This window comes from Cervus canadensis, chromosome 12 (genome assembly GCF_019320065.1).
Source record: "Cervus canadensis isolate Bull #8, Minnesota chromosome 12, ASM1932006v1, whole genome shotgun sequence".
Classification (NCBI taxonomy): domain Eukaryota; kingdom Metazoa; phylum Chordata; class Mammalia; order Artiodactyla; family Cervidae; genus Cervus; species Cervus canadensis.
The window spans coordinates 48,474,599-48,489,056 of NC_057397.1; the positions used below are offsets into that span (position 1 = coordinate 48,474,599).

At 32.9% G+C, this 14,458-nt stretch overlaps 1 protein-coding gene across 1 annotated transcript in view; it reads left to right on the forward strand.

Moving 5' to 3' along the window:
• Nucleotides 1-14,458, forward strand: part of CSMD3 (CUB and Sushi multiple domains 3) — a 1,309,925-nt gene that overhangs the window by 187,324 nt on the left and 1,108,143 nt on the right. The window contains exon 3 of the mRNA XM_043483744.1: nt 7,413-7,525. Within this exon, the coding sequence (XP_043339679.1) occupies nt 7,413-7,525 (113 nt within the window). The remainder of the gene's footprint in view (nt 1-7,412; nt 7,526-14,458) is intronic.

The following is a 14,458-nucleotide window of genomic DNA, read 5'->3' on the forward strand; positions in this document are numbered from 1 at the left end:
TACAGTTCTTAATCAGACTCAACTACTTAAAGGTACTATGTAGGTAAAATCATGTTTTTATCTGTTCCAAATATTTGTTAAGAAACTTATATGGGCATTGTGGAGAAAAAAAAATGAATTACACATTCATTTTGCCCTCGTGGAAAAGTCATTTTCCCTATGGGGAAATCATAGGGAAAGAGAAATAGACTGGGGATGGGCGTTACGGGCCTATCTTCGCTCCACTGCCTATCAGTTATCTTGATTTAAACAGTTTACTGATCAATTCTGAGCTGTGATTTCTTCCGTTTCAATTCAGGGAAAACAAAACTACACTTTAGTATTCTTTTCAAAGGAACATAAAATGTCATTCACTATGTAACCTTATTATATATCAATAAGAAGGGAATATAATTGACAAAGTAATAAAACAATATATGAAAAACTGTTTCTCAAATATCTGAATTCCATGGAAAATACACTTATCCATAAAACAGTATATACTTATAGTACATAGAAAATGTACTTTTACATATGCTTAAAATATGTGTATATTAACACATATAATCCATAATTTATATTTGATATAAATCATATTAGCCTCACCTGAAAAGTGTTTTTAAATTACATAGTTATTTCCTAAAAGATGTTTCAAACATATTTACATAAAATATATAGTCTCCCTGTAACTCTTTATATTAATAACATGATAAAAAATAACTCTGAATAAGAGTCTCTAAATAGACCACTTGAATTTTCTTAACAATCGACATTTCTTTACAGTCTTATGATTCTTTAAAACACTGTTCCAAGAACACAATTATTGGATTGAAAAGGAAAATATTATAATGTTTTCACATTCTCCTATCATTCCAGTTCATTAATTTAACCATGTAAGTGAGCCTCTTAACATGCAATGCTTTGCACGAAGCACTAGTGATAAACTATTGAGTACCAAACACTGCCTTCAGGAAGTTTTTGCCCAAGGAGAAAGAGAGATGCATAATAACTAATCACACATAAATATTAAATTATAAAATGAAGTCTTGTAAAGAAAAGTAACTAATGGGATTCATAACTGAAAGTTTGTTTTCAAATCAATCATGCAATTTATCACAGAAGGGAGTAAAACAAGTTACTGGAAATCCTCATAATGGTACAACTATCCAGAAAATAAGTTTAAAAACACATCTTTCCTCACTTACTGAGATGAAAAAGACTTAGTCTCCCATTATGCAACATGCCACTAAATGCTAAGTATTTAAAGATAATTTCAGAAAACTTGCTTTTCATAAATGGGAAAAAATTTTCATATTGTTCTCTATCATGGAAACTTTAATGATAATGATAAAGGTTCTAAATATTGTCTAAATTATTGGATTACTTAATGTATATGAAGATGAATAAAAATCTGACATTGCATGTAAAATAACGTGTGTGTGTGCATTCGTACTTCAAATATTTACTATTTAGATTTAATTCATGTGCCAAGGAAAATGGGACAATGAACAGGGTGTTCACTAAAATATGGGACACAAAAACATGCAATATTCTTGGACTTGGTTCTATTGTGAACTTGATCATGTTGTTTAATATATCCCAGTCCCTTTTGCCCTCTGAGGATAAAACTGCATGTTTTACCTACAGAGAGAGGTTTTTAAAACATTATATTCAAATAAATGCTGCATCAATAGGTTCTGTATCTATTTATTTTATATGATGTCATAGGCGTTTCTGTAACTTACAGTGGTCACCAGGTTCCATAGGACCTGTATTTTCATTTGTAGAATAAGTTAATATTTTAGTTACATTTAAAAATGTTTATTTCAAAGCCCAAAAAGAGAGCTATGTGTTGTTTTCCTATTATTGATGCAACAAATTACTGCAGACTTAGTAGTTTAAGCAACAGAAATTCACTGTTTCGCAGTCTGGAGAATTGAAGTTCAAAGTGGATTTTACTGGGCTGAACTCAAGGTGTCAGCAGGTCTGCATTTCTTATGGAGACTCCAGGAGAAAATCTGTTCCTTAGCTTTTCTAGCTTGTAGAAGCTGCTTGTCCTTCTTTGACTTGCGTGCCTGTTCTAGCTTCACAGTCAGAAACTGCATCACTCTAAGCTCTGCTTTCACTGTCTCTTCTCCTACTCTCTCTCTGATCCTCCTACCTTCCTTTGATAACGATACTTGTGAATACTTTGGCCCATCCTGATAACCTAGGGTAATTTCCTATTATTAAGACTTTAACTTAATCACATCTATGGAGTTCCTTTTGTCATATAAGGGGACATATTTAAATATTTCAGGGATTAAAGCCCAGGCAATTTTGGAGGGCCATAATTCATAGTATAATATCATATATACTATCATAAAGTCTGATTATAAGGCAAAATATGTTTTCAGACTTTGTTGTTACAAAATCATTTGCCTTTTGTTTTCCATGACAATCTTTCTTCCTTTTCTGAAAGACACTCTGAGCATTTAAAGTGTAAAATACTTTATTTTTACATCTTTAAACTAAGAAATAATGTTGAAAAACTATAGAAAATTAGTTAACAACTAATTAATTACTAAATTACCCAGAAATTGTAGTACTATGTATATTCTCAAGAGAAATACACATAAATGCTTACAAAACATGTAATACATGTGAATGGCAATATTATTTAATAAAGACCCAACTGGATAAAAAAAGTCCACCAACAATAGAATGGATAAATAAAGTATATTCATAAAATGGAATCCTATATAGCAATGACAGTTAAGTTTCATACTACTCCTACAATAATACAAAGGTAATGTTGAGTCAAAGAAGACAGAGATAAAATAATTATATGATTTCATTTAGATAAAAGATTTAAGACCCAGAAAGCTGGTTTGTTTCATCGGAAGTCAGGTAGTGGTTGGTATCCTTGGGATGGAGATAGTACTGAGTCACAGGGAGCACAACTGATACTCAGTATTGCTTGCAGTGTTTTATTTCTTAATTTGAAACATGTATAATCAGTGATAATTCAGTAGCATATATACTTCTGTCTTGTATAACCATCTGTATTGATAGTGTAGTTCACTGAACATATTTATTATCAAAAAACAAGTTTATAATATTAGATTATAAAAGTATATTATTTTATAAAAGTATTATTCAAGTATATCCTGGTTATAAATGATACATTGTTTTAAGAATGAGAATACCAAAACCCTTAGGGTAAAAAGATGTTCCCGCCCAATTCTAATAAAAGAAAGTTGTAGATTTATTACTATTAAATAAAATAAATTTATGATCAACTCATTTCAGAAACGGAGTGACAACAAAATGTCTAGTTCACTGAGAAATATAACAATAATTTAAACTTCCATATACCTAATAATGGATCCCCCAAAATATATTTTGAAATGAACATAGCTACAAAGAAAAATATAAAAACTTATAGTCATATTGGGAGATTTAAGCATATCTCTTTCAGGGTCTAGTAACAGCATTTACAAATAGTCAGCACAGAGATGATCTGAATATTAACAAATTTATCCAAAAGATATACTGAATACTGCAACTAGCCCCTGATATATACCTATTATGACAGGCAGAAAAATGATCTCAGAATAATGTCCCCTCAGAACCTGTGAATATGCTATATCACAAGATGAAAGAAGCTTTAAAAATGGAATTAAGATTACAGATATTATAATAGGAAGATATTTGAATTATCAATTTGGACACAAATCTAATTATATGAGCATTTAAAAGCAGAGAACTCTCCAACTAGATGCAGAAGAGTCAGAAAACTTCCTCCATCTGGAGACAGAAGAGGGAGCGGCAGAAAGATGATGTTGAAAGATAAACTAAAGAATTTGAAGAATGAGAACCTGGACTGCCATTTCTCACTCTGGAGATGGATGAAAGGAGCCACAAACCAAGAAATGCTCACAATTTCTAAAAGCTGAGAATGACCCCAAGCCAACAGCCAGCAAGGAAATGAGGTCCTTAGTTCTACAACTTCATGAAGCTGAATTCTGGCAACAGCCCTCTGAATTTGGGAGTGGAAGCAGACATAACTTCAGAGTTTTCAGAAAGCAAAACGTTCAAGTTGACATCATGATTTCACCCTTGTGAGACTCTAAGCAGAGAATCAGTTAATTTACACCTACCTAGACACATATACCTGTGAGATAACCATGTGTTAAGTATGTGTTAACTTGAACTAGGAATAGGAAAATAATATGCTGTCCTTTATAAGAAAACTAAGTACATAATCAAAAGTCCCAATATCTGACCATAAAGAAAATTTGAATGAATTTTGAAGGATTAAATTCATACAGAAAATGTTATCTGACTGTAATACAAATGAGAAACACATTGGTAAATATATATATATATATAACTAAAGCAACCCATATTTTAAAATTTAAGAGAGGTATTTCTAATCACAGAACAAAGAGGAAATCACAAAGGAGTTTAGAAAAAAGTTCAAATAAGTCCCTTATGGAGCATAGTTTATGCAGCAAAAAGAGAAAAAAAATTAAAGCCAATGCTTATATGATCTAGAGAAACTGCTATGTAAGTGTTCAAGAGTGGATTCTTTTGCATTTTTTTTTTTTAATTGGCTGCACAGATCGGGGTGTAGAATCTTAGTTCCTGATCAGGGATCAAACCCACTTCCCCTGAAGCAGAACCACCAAGTCTTAACCACTGGACTGCAGGAAAATCCCAAAAGTGGACTTTCATAAGGCTGTTGATGAAGATCTACTGAATAAAGTACATAGAATCCAAATGTTCATCAACAGTGAGTGAATCAATTAACTGTGGTATATTTATTGCAATAGATTCCTATACAATAGTGGTTCTCAAAATGTGAACCATGTATCCTTGAAAACAGAATTTTCAGGGAGTCCATAAGATCAAAACTATTTCTATAATACTTTTGAAAGAAAAGTGAAAGTGTTAGTTGCTCAGTCATGCCCTGAACATTCAGGCTCCTCTATTCATGGAGATCTCCAGGCAAGAATATTAGAGTGGGTAGTCATTCCCTTCTCCAGGCTGTCTTCCTGACTCAGGGATTAAACCCAGGTCTCCCGCATTGCAGGCAAATTCTTTACCATGTAAGCCATCAGGGAAGCCCCATGATACTGCTGAGGCATTTTTTACTTTTTTTGTCTGTGTTGACATTTGCCCTCATGTACAAAAGTAATGGTGGGTATAAAACTGCTGGTGCATTAACACAAGTCAGTGACTTCAAACTGTATTAGTAGTCACTAGTCATTGTATTCTTTACTGCCACATACTTGTAGTGCAAAAAAAAAAGAAAAGAAACCTAGTTTTTCCTAAGAATGCTCCTGTTAAAGTTATAACTAATTATTTTATTAAATGTCCATCCTGTAACACTCCTCTTTTTAACAACCTGTGTGACAAAATGGAAAAAAAAAAAAAATGAAAAAAACAAAACTTCCTTATGCCTACCAAAACATGATGGTTGGCTGAAGGAAAAACAGTTTGAGCTGTCAGCAGACTTAGCCACATTTTTCATGGAACAACATTTTTATTTGAAAGAATGACTAACAGGTAAACTATGGTTAGTTACACTTAGGCATTTGTTATCTATTTCCCCCTTGCCCCTCCAAAAAAAGAAAAAGAGCCTCACTTGTTACTTTAAGAAAAACAACTGGCAGATTTGCTGTCAATGATGAAATCTGAGTTTTCAATTAAAATCTTAAAATTTTAGAAAACTTCAATCCACAACTATAAGCTTTAGAACGTCACCAAATTTAAAGATTTTTCTGGTTAGTTCGATAGAAATAAAAATAAAGGTGATTTTTAAATATTTTATAATGAAATAGATCAATATATATCAATACTTGGAAGATCTCTAACTCAGTGAACCAATATATTCCAAATGACCAGTGTATACATAATGTTAAAAATGCATGAGTAAATATAATCTATTACAATAGCAAGGTGAACCAAAGGAATTTAACGTTACAGAGTACAAACAATGAACTGATCCAGTTTGAATTCAACATTGTAACTGTCAAGTTTTTATGTAGTATCAAAGAAGAGCAACCATTTTTACATACAAAAGCTACTAGAATACTCTTCCCTTTTAAAACTAAATACCTAAGTGAAATCACATTACTTCATACCCTTCAAACAAAATAACATATTGCAAAATATTCCATAAAGGAGCAGATATGATAATCTAGTTATTTTCTACTAATAGGCCAAACATTAAAGAGATTTGCAAAAATAGAGTACAATGTATTCTCATTTTTTGCTTTGGAAAAAAGCTATTTAATATTAAGATATTACTTATGTCAACATGTAATGGGCTTATTCTGGATATTTTAAAATAATCAATGTACATTTTAAAATGTTTCTCAGTTTTAACTTAAATAGAGTAAATATTGATAGATCAAACCCATAATATCTCTGGGGTTCTTAGTAAATTTTTAGAGTAAATAAACCCGAGACAAACAAGAACTTATGCTATTCAGAAATAAAAATTTATTGTAATTTCAGTACAGACTAATCTTACCTATATAATGTTGGGCAAAATAGCAAGTATATTAAGAAATAGTATAATTCCATTGCATAAAAATTTCAATTCTTACTCTTATATTAAAAATAAAAAATAAGAATGTGATGTAAAAGGCAATTCATAGAAAAATTTTTAAATAATTTATCTTCATTAGTTTTAGGAAAATTACATCCCATGAATGTGCTTTTTCTTATTTTTAATTTTTCTTTTTTGGTTTATAAAGTGTCAATTGTAAATTACCTTTTATATAATTGAGCTTATAATTATATGCAATAAATTATTAGCAAAATAACTAGTAAGTTATGGGCAAAATATCAGACAAATATTTCTTATGCAAATTATGAATATTAACCAAAAATAATTCACAACTATTAGTTTTAATAGAACCTCCTAGAATCTGTTAAAACAAAGTCACTTTTCATTTGTGGACATTTGTTTCATAATTTCATATTTAGATCACATTTCTGTTTTTAATATCAAATTTCTCTAAATATTTCCCACTCTTTATATATATTTTAAACAATCAGGAAAATGATTTGACAAAAATCTCTTCTAAATGTTGTTAAAATCAGCAATTAAAATGTACACAGAAAATCCATAGCCTCATAACTTATTTCCCAAAGTTTGAATTGATCAATATCCTAATGTAAATGATATATGTAATAGATATGACAAGCAGTAATAATACACACACACATAAATACATCTATATATACTTATAGTAATTACTTTATATGAATGACATGTTCAAATCAACATGTCATAAATTAATTCACACCACACACACACACACACACACACACACTTGTACAAAACTTGGGGATTTGATAAAAATGATTTTTAATACTCTTTCAGTTCTATTAGGTAAAATGTCTATAACTAACAGATAATTCCACTTATGTTTCAGGTTAACAGGATTCCATCTGCCACCACCAATAACAAGTACCAAATCTGTATTCTCACTACGTTTGACCAGTGATTTTGCAGTTAGTGCTCATGGATTTAAAGTATACTATGAAGGTAAGTGATGGTAATATAAAAAGACCATTGCCCAACTTAATGTAACAAAACCAAAATTCTCAACAGTAAAAATAGAAGAAAAATCACCAGGACAGAAGATATAGCTCTCATGTTATATCAAATCTTATACCAAGATTCACCTTCTCAATAATCACCAATACATAATAAAAAGCTACACTTAGTATGCTTTCATGCTTCATTGCAATGCGCCCAGACAGACAAAAAGTTTTCCCTTAAATCTTAGGAGATGAAACCATGGCATCATTATAGGTTTTAGCGTTAATAAAAGAGAACAAAATGTGTCAGTGAAAGGAATCTAGGCCTAAGTTGAGATTCATTCAGGCATAACAGACTCCACTCTATTCTCTGTATTTTGCCTATCTGCCATAAAATAAACTGGTAATTTGGGTTCTCCACAAGTTAGAATCAAGAGAAAAGTCCATTAAGAGTCAAGAGTTGACATTTTTCATTTTAAACCAGTCTTTCCAGTTCCACAGATCCATAATTCCTTAATCAGAAAGAGGAAAACAAAGAAACCTTAAAAAAAAAATAGAAGTTTGAGGCCATTAATAATCTTTATATTTCTTTATCCCACATAGTATGGGTACTTATGTTTCATGATACAAATATTGTTTGATAATGGGATGATATCACAGGCTCTGATGATGGTGTTAGAAATGCACAGAATCTACATTGTTTTCTCTTTTTGAAATGAAAAAAAAATTATGAAGGCAAAAATAAACTTTTCTCATGTATGTGCATGTGCTCAGTTTTGTCCAACTCTTTGCAACCCCATGGACCATACCATCAGGTTCCTCTCTCCATGAGATTATCCAGGTGAGAATATTGGAGTGGGTTGCCATTTCCTCCTCCAGCAATGTGTTCTCAAGGGTTTATATATTGAGGTCATGTAGTTGTCATTTCTTCTTTATGTGATTTAACAAAATTTCACCTAGTTAGGGAAGGGTATCTTTTTTACCCATAGAAATAGCATGACAAAATTCAGCTCACGTCCCCAGGACCACATAACCAGGATATACCACAGTAAATCTAGCATCACGATAAAAGATATACAAATACAGTAGCAAGGGTGGTTACTTTCTAAGCACATAGTAATTCAAAATATGTTTAAAGAGCACACTAGCAAAAAAAAAATCATATATAAAGTAGATTGATTTAGTATGAAGGTTAATAGTTTGCATGGGCGGGGGGAGTTTTAAGCTAAGAATTTCATCTAGTGCTTCCACCGTAGGGAAAAAAGCACCCTCTAGCAAACAATTAAGGAAAAATATTTTATCTTTTTGATGCCCTAAATAATGCCATATCACAGTAGTTGTGATGACGATTTTCTACCTAATATATTTCTGAACTGTCTTTCTCTAGCAGGGGAGGATGCATTCCATGACTTAATTTCCTACATTGTAATAGTAATAATTACTTTTTAAGGTGCTTTCACAATAGCTGAATACTTTTAACCTGGCAACTTAATTCACACTTTCAAACACTATAAAACAAAAGTTTAATTTTAAGTGTCATTTTGGCAATATTGAAGGGGCTAGTAGTACAATAATTTTATATTAAAGGCTCCATAATAGAGAACTTGAACTCTGCTCATCAAAGTATAAAGATATTTTAAGGTAGTTTATTCTTTCAGCAAGTACTAGCTATACTGAAATTGTAGGAACTTGGAAGATGAATTATAATGTTGTCATACTTTCTAGTTTGACTATCAAGTTTCATGAAATAGTCTCAAAGATATTTTCATAGCTGTCTATTGTTTCTACCTATACAACATTAAATTTCTGTCTTTTCTGCCTCAGTGAAAATGGATTCATATTTCTTCATGACATGTAAATGTATGTATGGGAGATCCTGACTTAAAATATTAATACAAGGTACTAGGCAACCAAGTAGTATTGAGGGATTGGTTATCAAACTGCAGAATATCGTCAGGTATTGATTTGTGATGGGAATCTTCTAACATGTAATATTAGTTTTCTGTGGCTACCATAGAAAACTGTAGCTAAAAAGTCCTGGTGGTCTCTGCTAGTCCTCTGCTCAGAGTTTCATATGGCTGAAATAAAAATGTCAGCCAATTAGGACCTTATCAGGACGCCCTAGAAAGTACTCATTACCCAGTTTCTAGAGGCCTCTCTCTTCCTTGCAAGTAAGACCACATTTGTGAGCTAGTCACTGGTGCAATGAATCCTTTTCATACTTGAAATCTCTCTGACTTCCCCTTCTTAATTCATCGCTCTACTACTTTCTTTCCTCATTCATCTGTGACTTTAGCTGGAGAAATTTCTCAGCTTCTAAAGGCCAACGTCATTAGATTAGCTTTGATTATCCAGGTAGACCCCATTTCCCTATGTTCAAATCCTCAAGCATAATTCACATAAGCATAACCCACACCTGCAGATCTTTCTGCAGGGTAATAGTCACAGATTCCGTAATTCTGGGGTATGGCAGGGTACGTTGGGCTTGTGCACGTTTAGTCGCTCAGTCATGTCCGACTCTTTGTGACCCTATGAACTGTAGCCTACCAGCTCCTCCGTCCAGGGGATTCTCCAGGCAAGAATATTGGAGTGGGTGGCCATGCCCTCTTCAAGGCGATCTTCCTGACTCAGGGATTGAACCTCTATCTCTTAAATCTCCTGCACTGGCAGGCAAGTTCTTTACCACCAGTGACCCCTGGGAGGTTAAGTTTCATTAATCCTACCACACCACATGCAACACTATGTAACATTTTAAAGAGGGAGTAGCTACTATTGTTTATTTAACCACAGCCAATGACACTATCAAGGCCAACTGGTGTATTGTGAAGTTTAGAAAACTTGGTTTGAAATGTCAAAGCCTGTCTTCTAAATGTACATCTGTGCATGCATCATCAGAATGATCCTATTATCTCAATCTCATTTATCATTTCATCTCCCTTTATATAATCATTTTTTACACTAATTATTTTATCTTCTAAACTTTCCTGAGACATTGTTATTGTGTACTAGAATTTATGAGATCTCTATTTATTAATGATGTTTGTGCTTTTATCTGTATTTTTCAAACTGCCAATACCAGACCACATGCACTAGAATAATCTGGAGAATTTGTTAAAATGTAGGATTCTTGGTTCTAGTAACATATCCTGAATCAGACTGTGGAGTGAAGCCCTGGAATATGCATTGCAATTGCAAATCCAATGCAGAATAATTGATAAACATAAGTCATCTGTGATTTTCATAGATTGTCTCTTTTGTTACAAACTTCTGTTGCCTTGCTTCAGCCCATTTACTTTAAAACTGTGGAAGGTGATGTCCCTGCACAAAGTTTTATTTAGTTTCAGAGCTCTTAACCATTTATCAGCAATACTTTTCTTTTAAACTTTTTGAAGTTGAAGCTGCAAGGTATTAAATTTCTGTGGCAAATTTTCCCCATTAATACCTAGATGCATATATTTTTACTTTTCCTCCTTACTGTCTATCATACACCTGAATTTATTGTCACTGTTTCTCAAAATTTGTTTCATAGAACTTTGTTTCCATGGGTTTCTTAAGATTTTTTAAAACAAATGATTATAATAGTGTTCTGTGAAACAATACGTTTGAAAAAAAAAACAGTAGTGCATACTAAGTTCAATAGCCAAAGAACCATCTTCCAAAATCTGGTCTGGACAAAACTGGTAATATCTGTATTCTGTGGAGCACACAATCAAAATACTCTTTTGTCTTTCCAGATACGCCAATCAGTATTCAAAATATATTCTAGTTTTTGCTAAAAGTTATTTTGTACAACGGACTCCTTTTACATTTTACTCCTTTCACATTTTATATATTATATGAATTGGTTAGTTTAATGTCTGGGAGAATTCCAATGCATACTGAATAATTTCAGTATGTGTCAATAATCCAATTTAACAACCAGAAATTAATATAAAAATTAAAAGCTTTGAAAACCACTTCAAACACAAGGTAACTATTATGCCATAATGACTACTGATGTGTATGACTAAGTAATTAAGAAATTACAGAGATAGAAGTCTCTGCTTTAGAAAATTTTTTATTAAATCAATTTTAAATTTTAATTCAGAAATAAAAAAGTTTGTTATAATAACAGTACTACTACCATGTAACATGTAGAGAGCAATTTCTTTGTGTCAGTCACAGAGCTAAACATTCTACACGGATTTCTGTCACTCTAGAAAATTATGAAAAAATTGTAATGAGAAAGAGTTACAGAATTAAAGCACTAACCTTAAGGTAAAAATATGCTTATGTGCCCTGGAGATATAAACTATATACATTTTAGAGACTTACTTTATATCTAAACCACAAACTAATTTCATAATAGTTAAACACATATGACCACATAGAATTTAGTGTAAAAGAGCATTACAAAAATAAGAATTACTGATAATGCTGTGTATTAAAACAAGATGAAACATAAAAGTTGAAATATATTTTTGCATATATTACATGTGACCTATATATATTCTGTGTCCCTTTTAAACAATTCACATACAGAATAATGTTTACACTATTTGCTATTCTATTTTAGCTACCCATCACACATGTTTATTGAAAAAATTTACTTGAAAATGTCAAAGGACTTCAGTGAATTTTAATTTTAGGTGTTATTTTTTATTCTTAAGCTTTAAAAATTTAAACTGCAGTAGCATGAACTTTAATGAAGATATTACAATAGAGAATGAAGTCAATTATGCTTCTAGCAAGAGAGTTGAATTGTAGCAAGAGAGATTTATACATTAAAATTATATATATAAATAGTTTTCTAGCAATGAATACATTAGGTTAATAAAAGAAGTTTATGAATCATGACCTTAAATACTTTAAAGAATAAAGGAGATCATATTTTTGAAACATAATATAAGGAGATATATGTAGAAACTTTTATTTTATTTTATTTTGGTCTCTTGATCAAGTTCAAACATTTTGCCTTTAGGGTACCATTAAAGTGAAAGTTACTCAGTCATATCCAGCTCTTTGTGACCCAGGCCAGAATACCTGGGGATCTTCCCAACCCTGGAATTAAACCCAAGTCTCCTGCATTAAAGGCCTATTCTTTACCAGCTGAGCCACAAGGGAAGTCTGGGAAATCTGGCTATTTAGGTATTGAGATATCTTAATCTACTGCCAAGTTTACTTCCCCTGGGTAACTCCTCCCTCCTCCTTGGGTGGAGTCACAGGCAGAGGATGAGATTATCTTCCCATCTCCTCCCTCTATTGGTATCCACCCTGTGTTCCAGCTTTTCTTGGTCTCATTAGCCACCAATGGCCAGGGGCAGGAGGAGGAGGCACAGATGGTACCAGGGAGCTAGGGTGAGGCCCTGTCTACCTCACTGCCCTTCCATATCACCCCCTTTACAACCAGGTTCTCCCTCATTTTCCAGGGTCTAGCCTGGTGATCCTGTTTTCCATGGCCTACTTCTTCAGTGGTCCTCTCCTGTTTGGTCTGACACTACAGAAGACAATTTCTCAGGTGGCCTTGAACTCCACAGCACAATCTGATTTTTCATCTTTCATGGCTAGATTCATTGGATGTTCCATCTCTAGAATTTTTATCACTAGAAGTCTTGGGTGGTTTAGACTTTCAGATATCTAGGCCATCATGTTCTGCCAAAGCCCCATCCCAAATGGCATAGTCCTCTGAGAAGTTTAACTCTCATGACCAAGCTTTTTGGCAATTAGGTTCCGTTTGATCTGGCCCTCTGGAAGACCTGTCTTCAAGGCTCAGATCCTCACGGAGTTTTGGCAGGTGTGTCCTGGCCTTTCTGGAACAGTGACCATAGGTTTGAGGCCTTTGGGGGTCTGGGCCTTCCAGAAGTTTTGTCAGTTGCAGGCAGTCCCTCCAAAGGTCTGTTCTCCACAATCTGGCTCTTTGGTGAGCCTCTTCCCTATGACCTGTTTAGCTGATGATGTGGGTGGCTGTGCACTTGGCCCAGCAGTGGTTTTGTCTGTAGTGGCCAGTGACCTTCTAGCTAGGCCATGAGTGCCTTCTCACTCTTGTATTTATTTATATAAGTGAAGTATAGTTGGTTTACAGTATTATATTAATTTCAGGTGTACAACATAGTAATTAAATATTTTTATTGAATGTACTGACTTAAAGTTACTACCAAACAATGGCTATATTCTCTTTCTTTTAAGTTGAAAGTGTTAGAAAATCCCAATCTAGAGAATTACAAAAATTAGCCTTTTCCCCAAATATCATCTTCATAATGGATTTAAAAGGCACAGTGTTATAATTACTGTGTGAATGTGGCTAGGTATATACAAGAATTTATTAATTTTCAAGTTTACTTCTATTATCCAGGAAGATACACATTTTCATTTTATTCACAATAAAACCTGAACAGTACTATTAAACTATGAATGTTTTTCAACGGTAAGCAATACCATTTTGAATATTTCTCATTTCTGCACAGTGTAGCACATACATGCTCTATAATAACAGATCTCCACCCTTATTTCTTATCACTGTTTGCCTCAACTCAAGAAATGGTCACATGAACATGTATTAAATTTCTACATATATGATGCTATTTTAACTATTCTTCCTTAAATCTCTAGCTCTTCTTGCCTGGCCCACTTATTTCTTATTTTTCCAGGCTTTGTGCAGATCTTAATTACCTTTGGAAAGTCATTTATGGAATCCAGCATTGAACCCAACAATGATCTTTCTCTACATGCTCAGATATGAACACATTTTATCATTACACTACATTCTGCTACTTTTTAATTTTTTTGTTCACACTAGTCTGTGAGAAGCTTGAAGGTATATAGAACTTTTTAGCTATTTTGTAAATCGCCCCCTATTTTAGTACACTATCCTGGCACACTGCACAATGCTTATTAAGTTCAACGTGCAGGATTATCTGCAGTTCATGGGGTCACAAAGAGTCAGACATGACTGAATGAC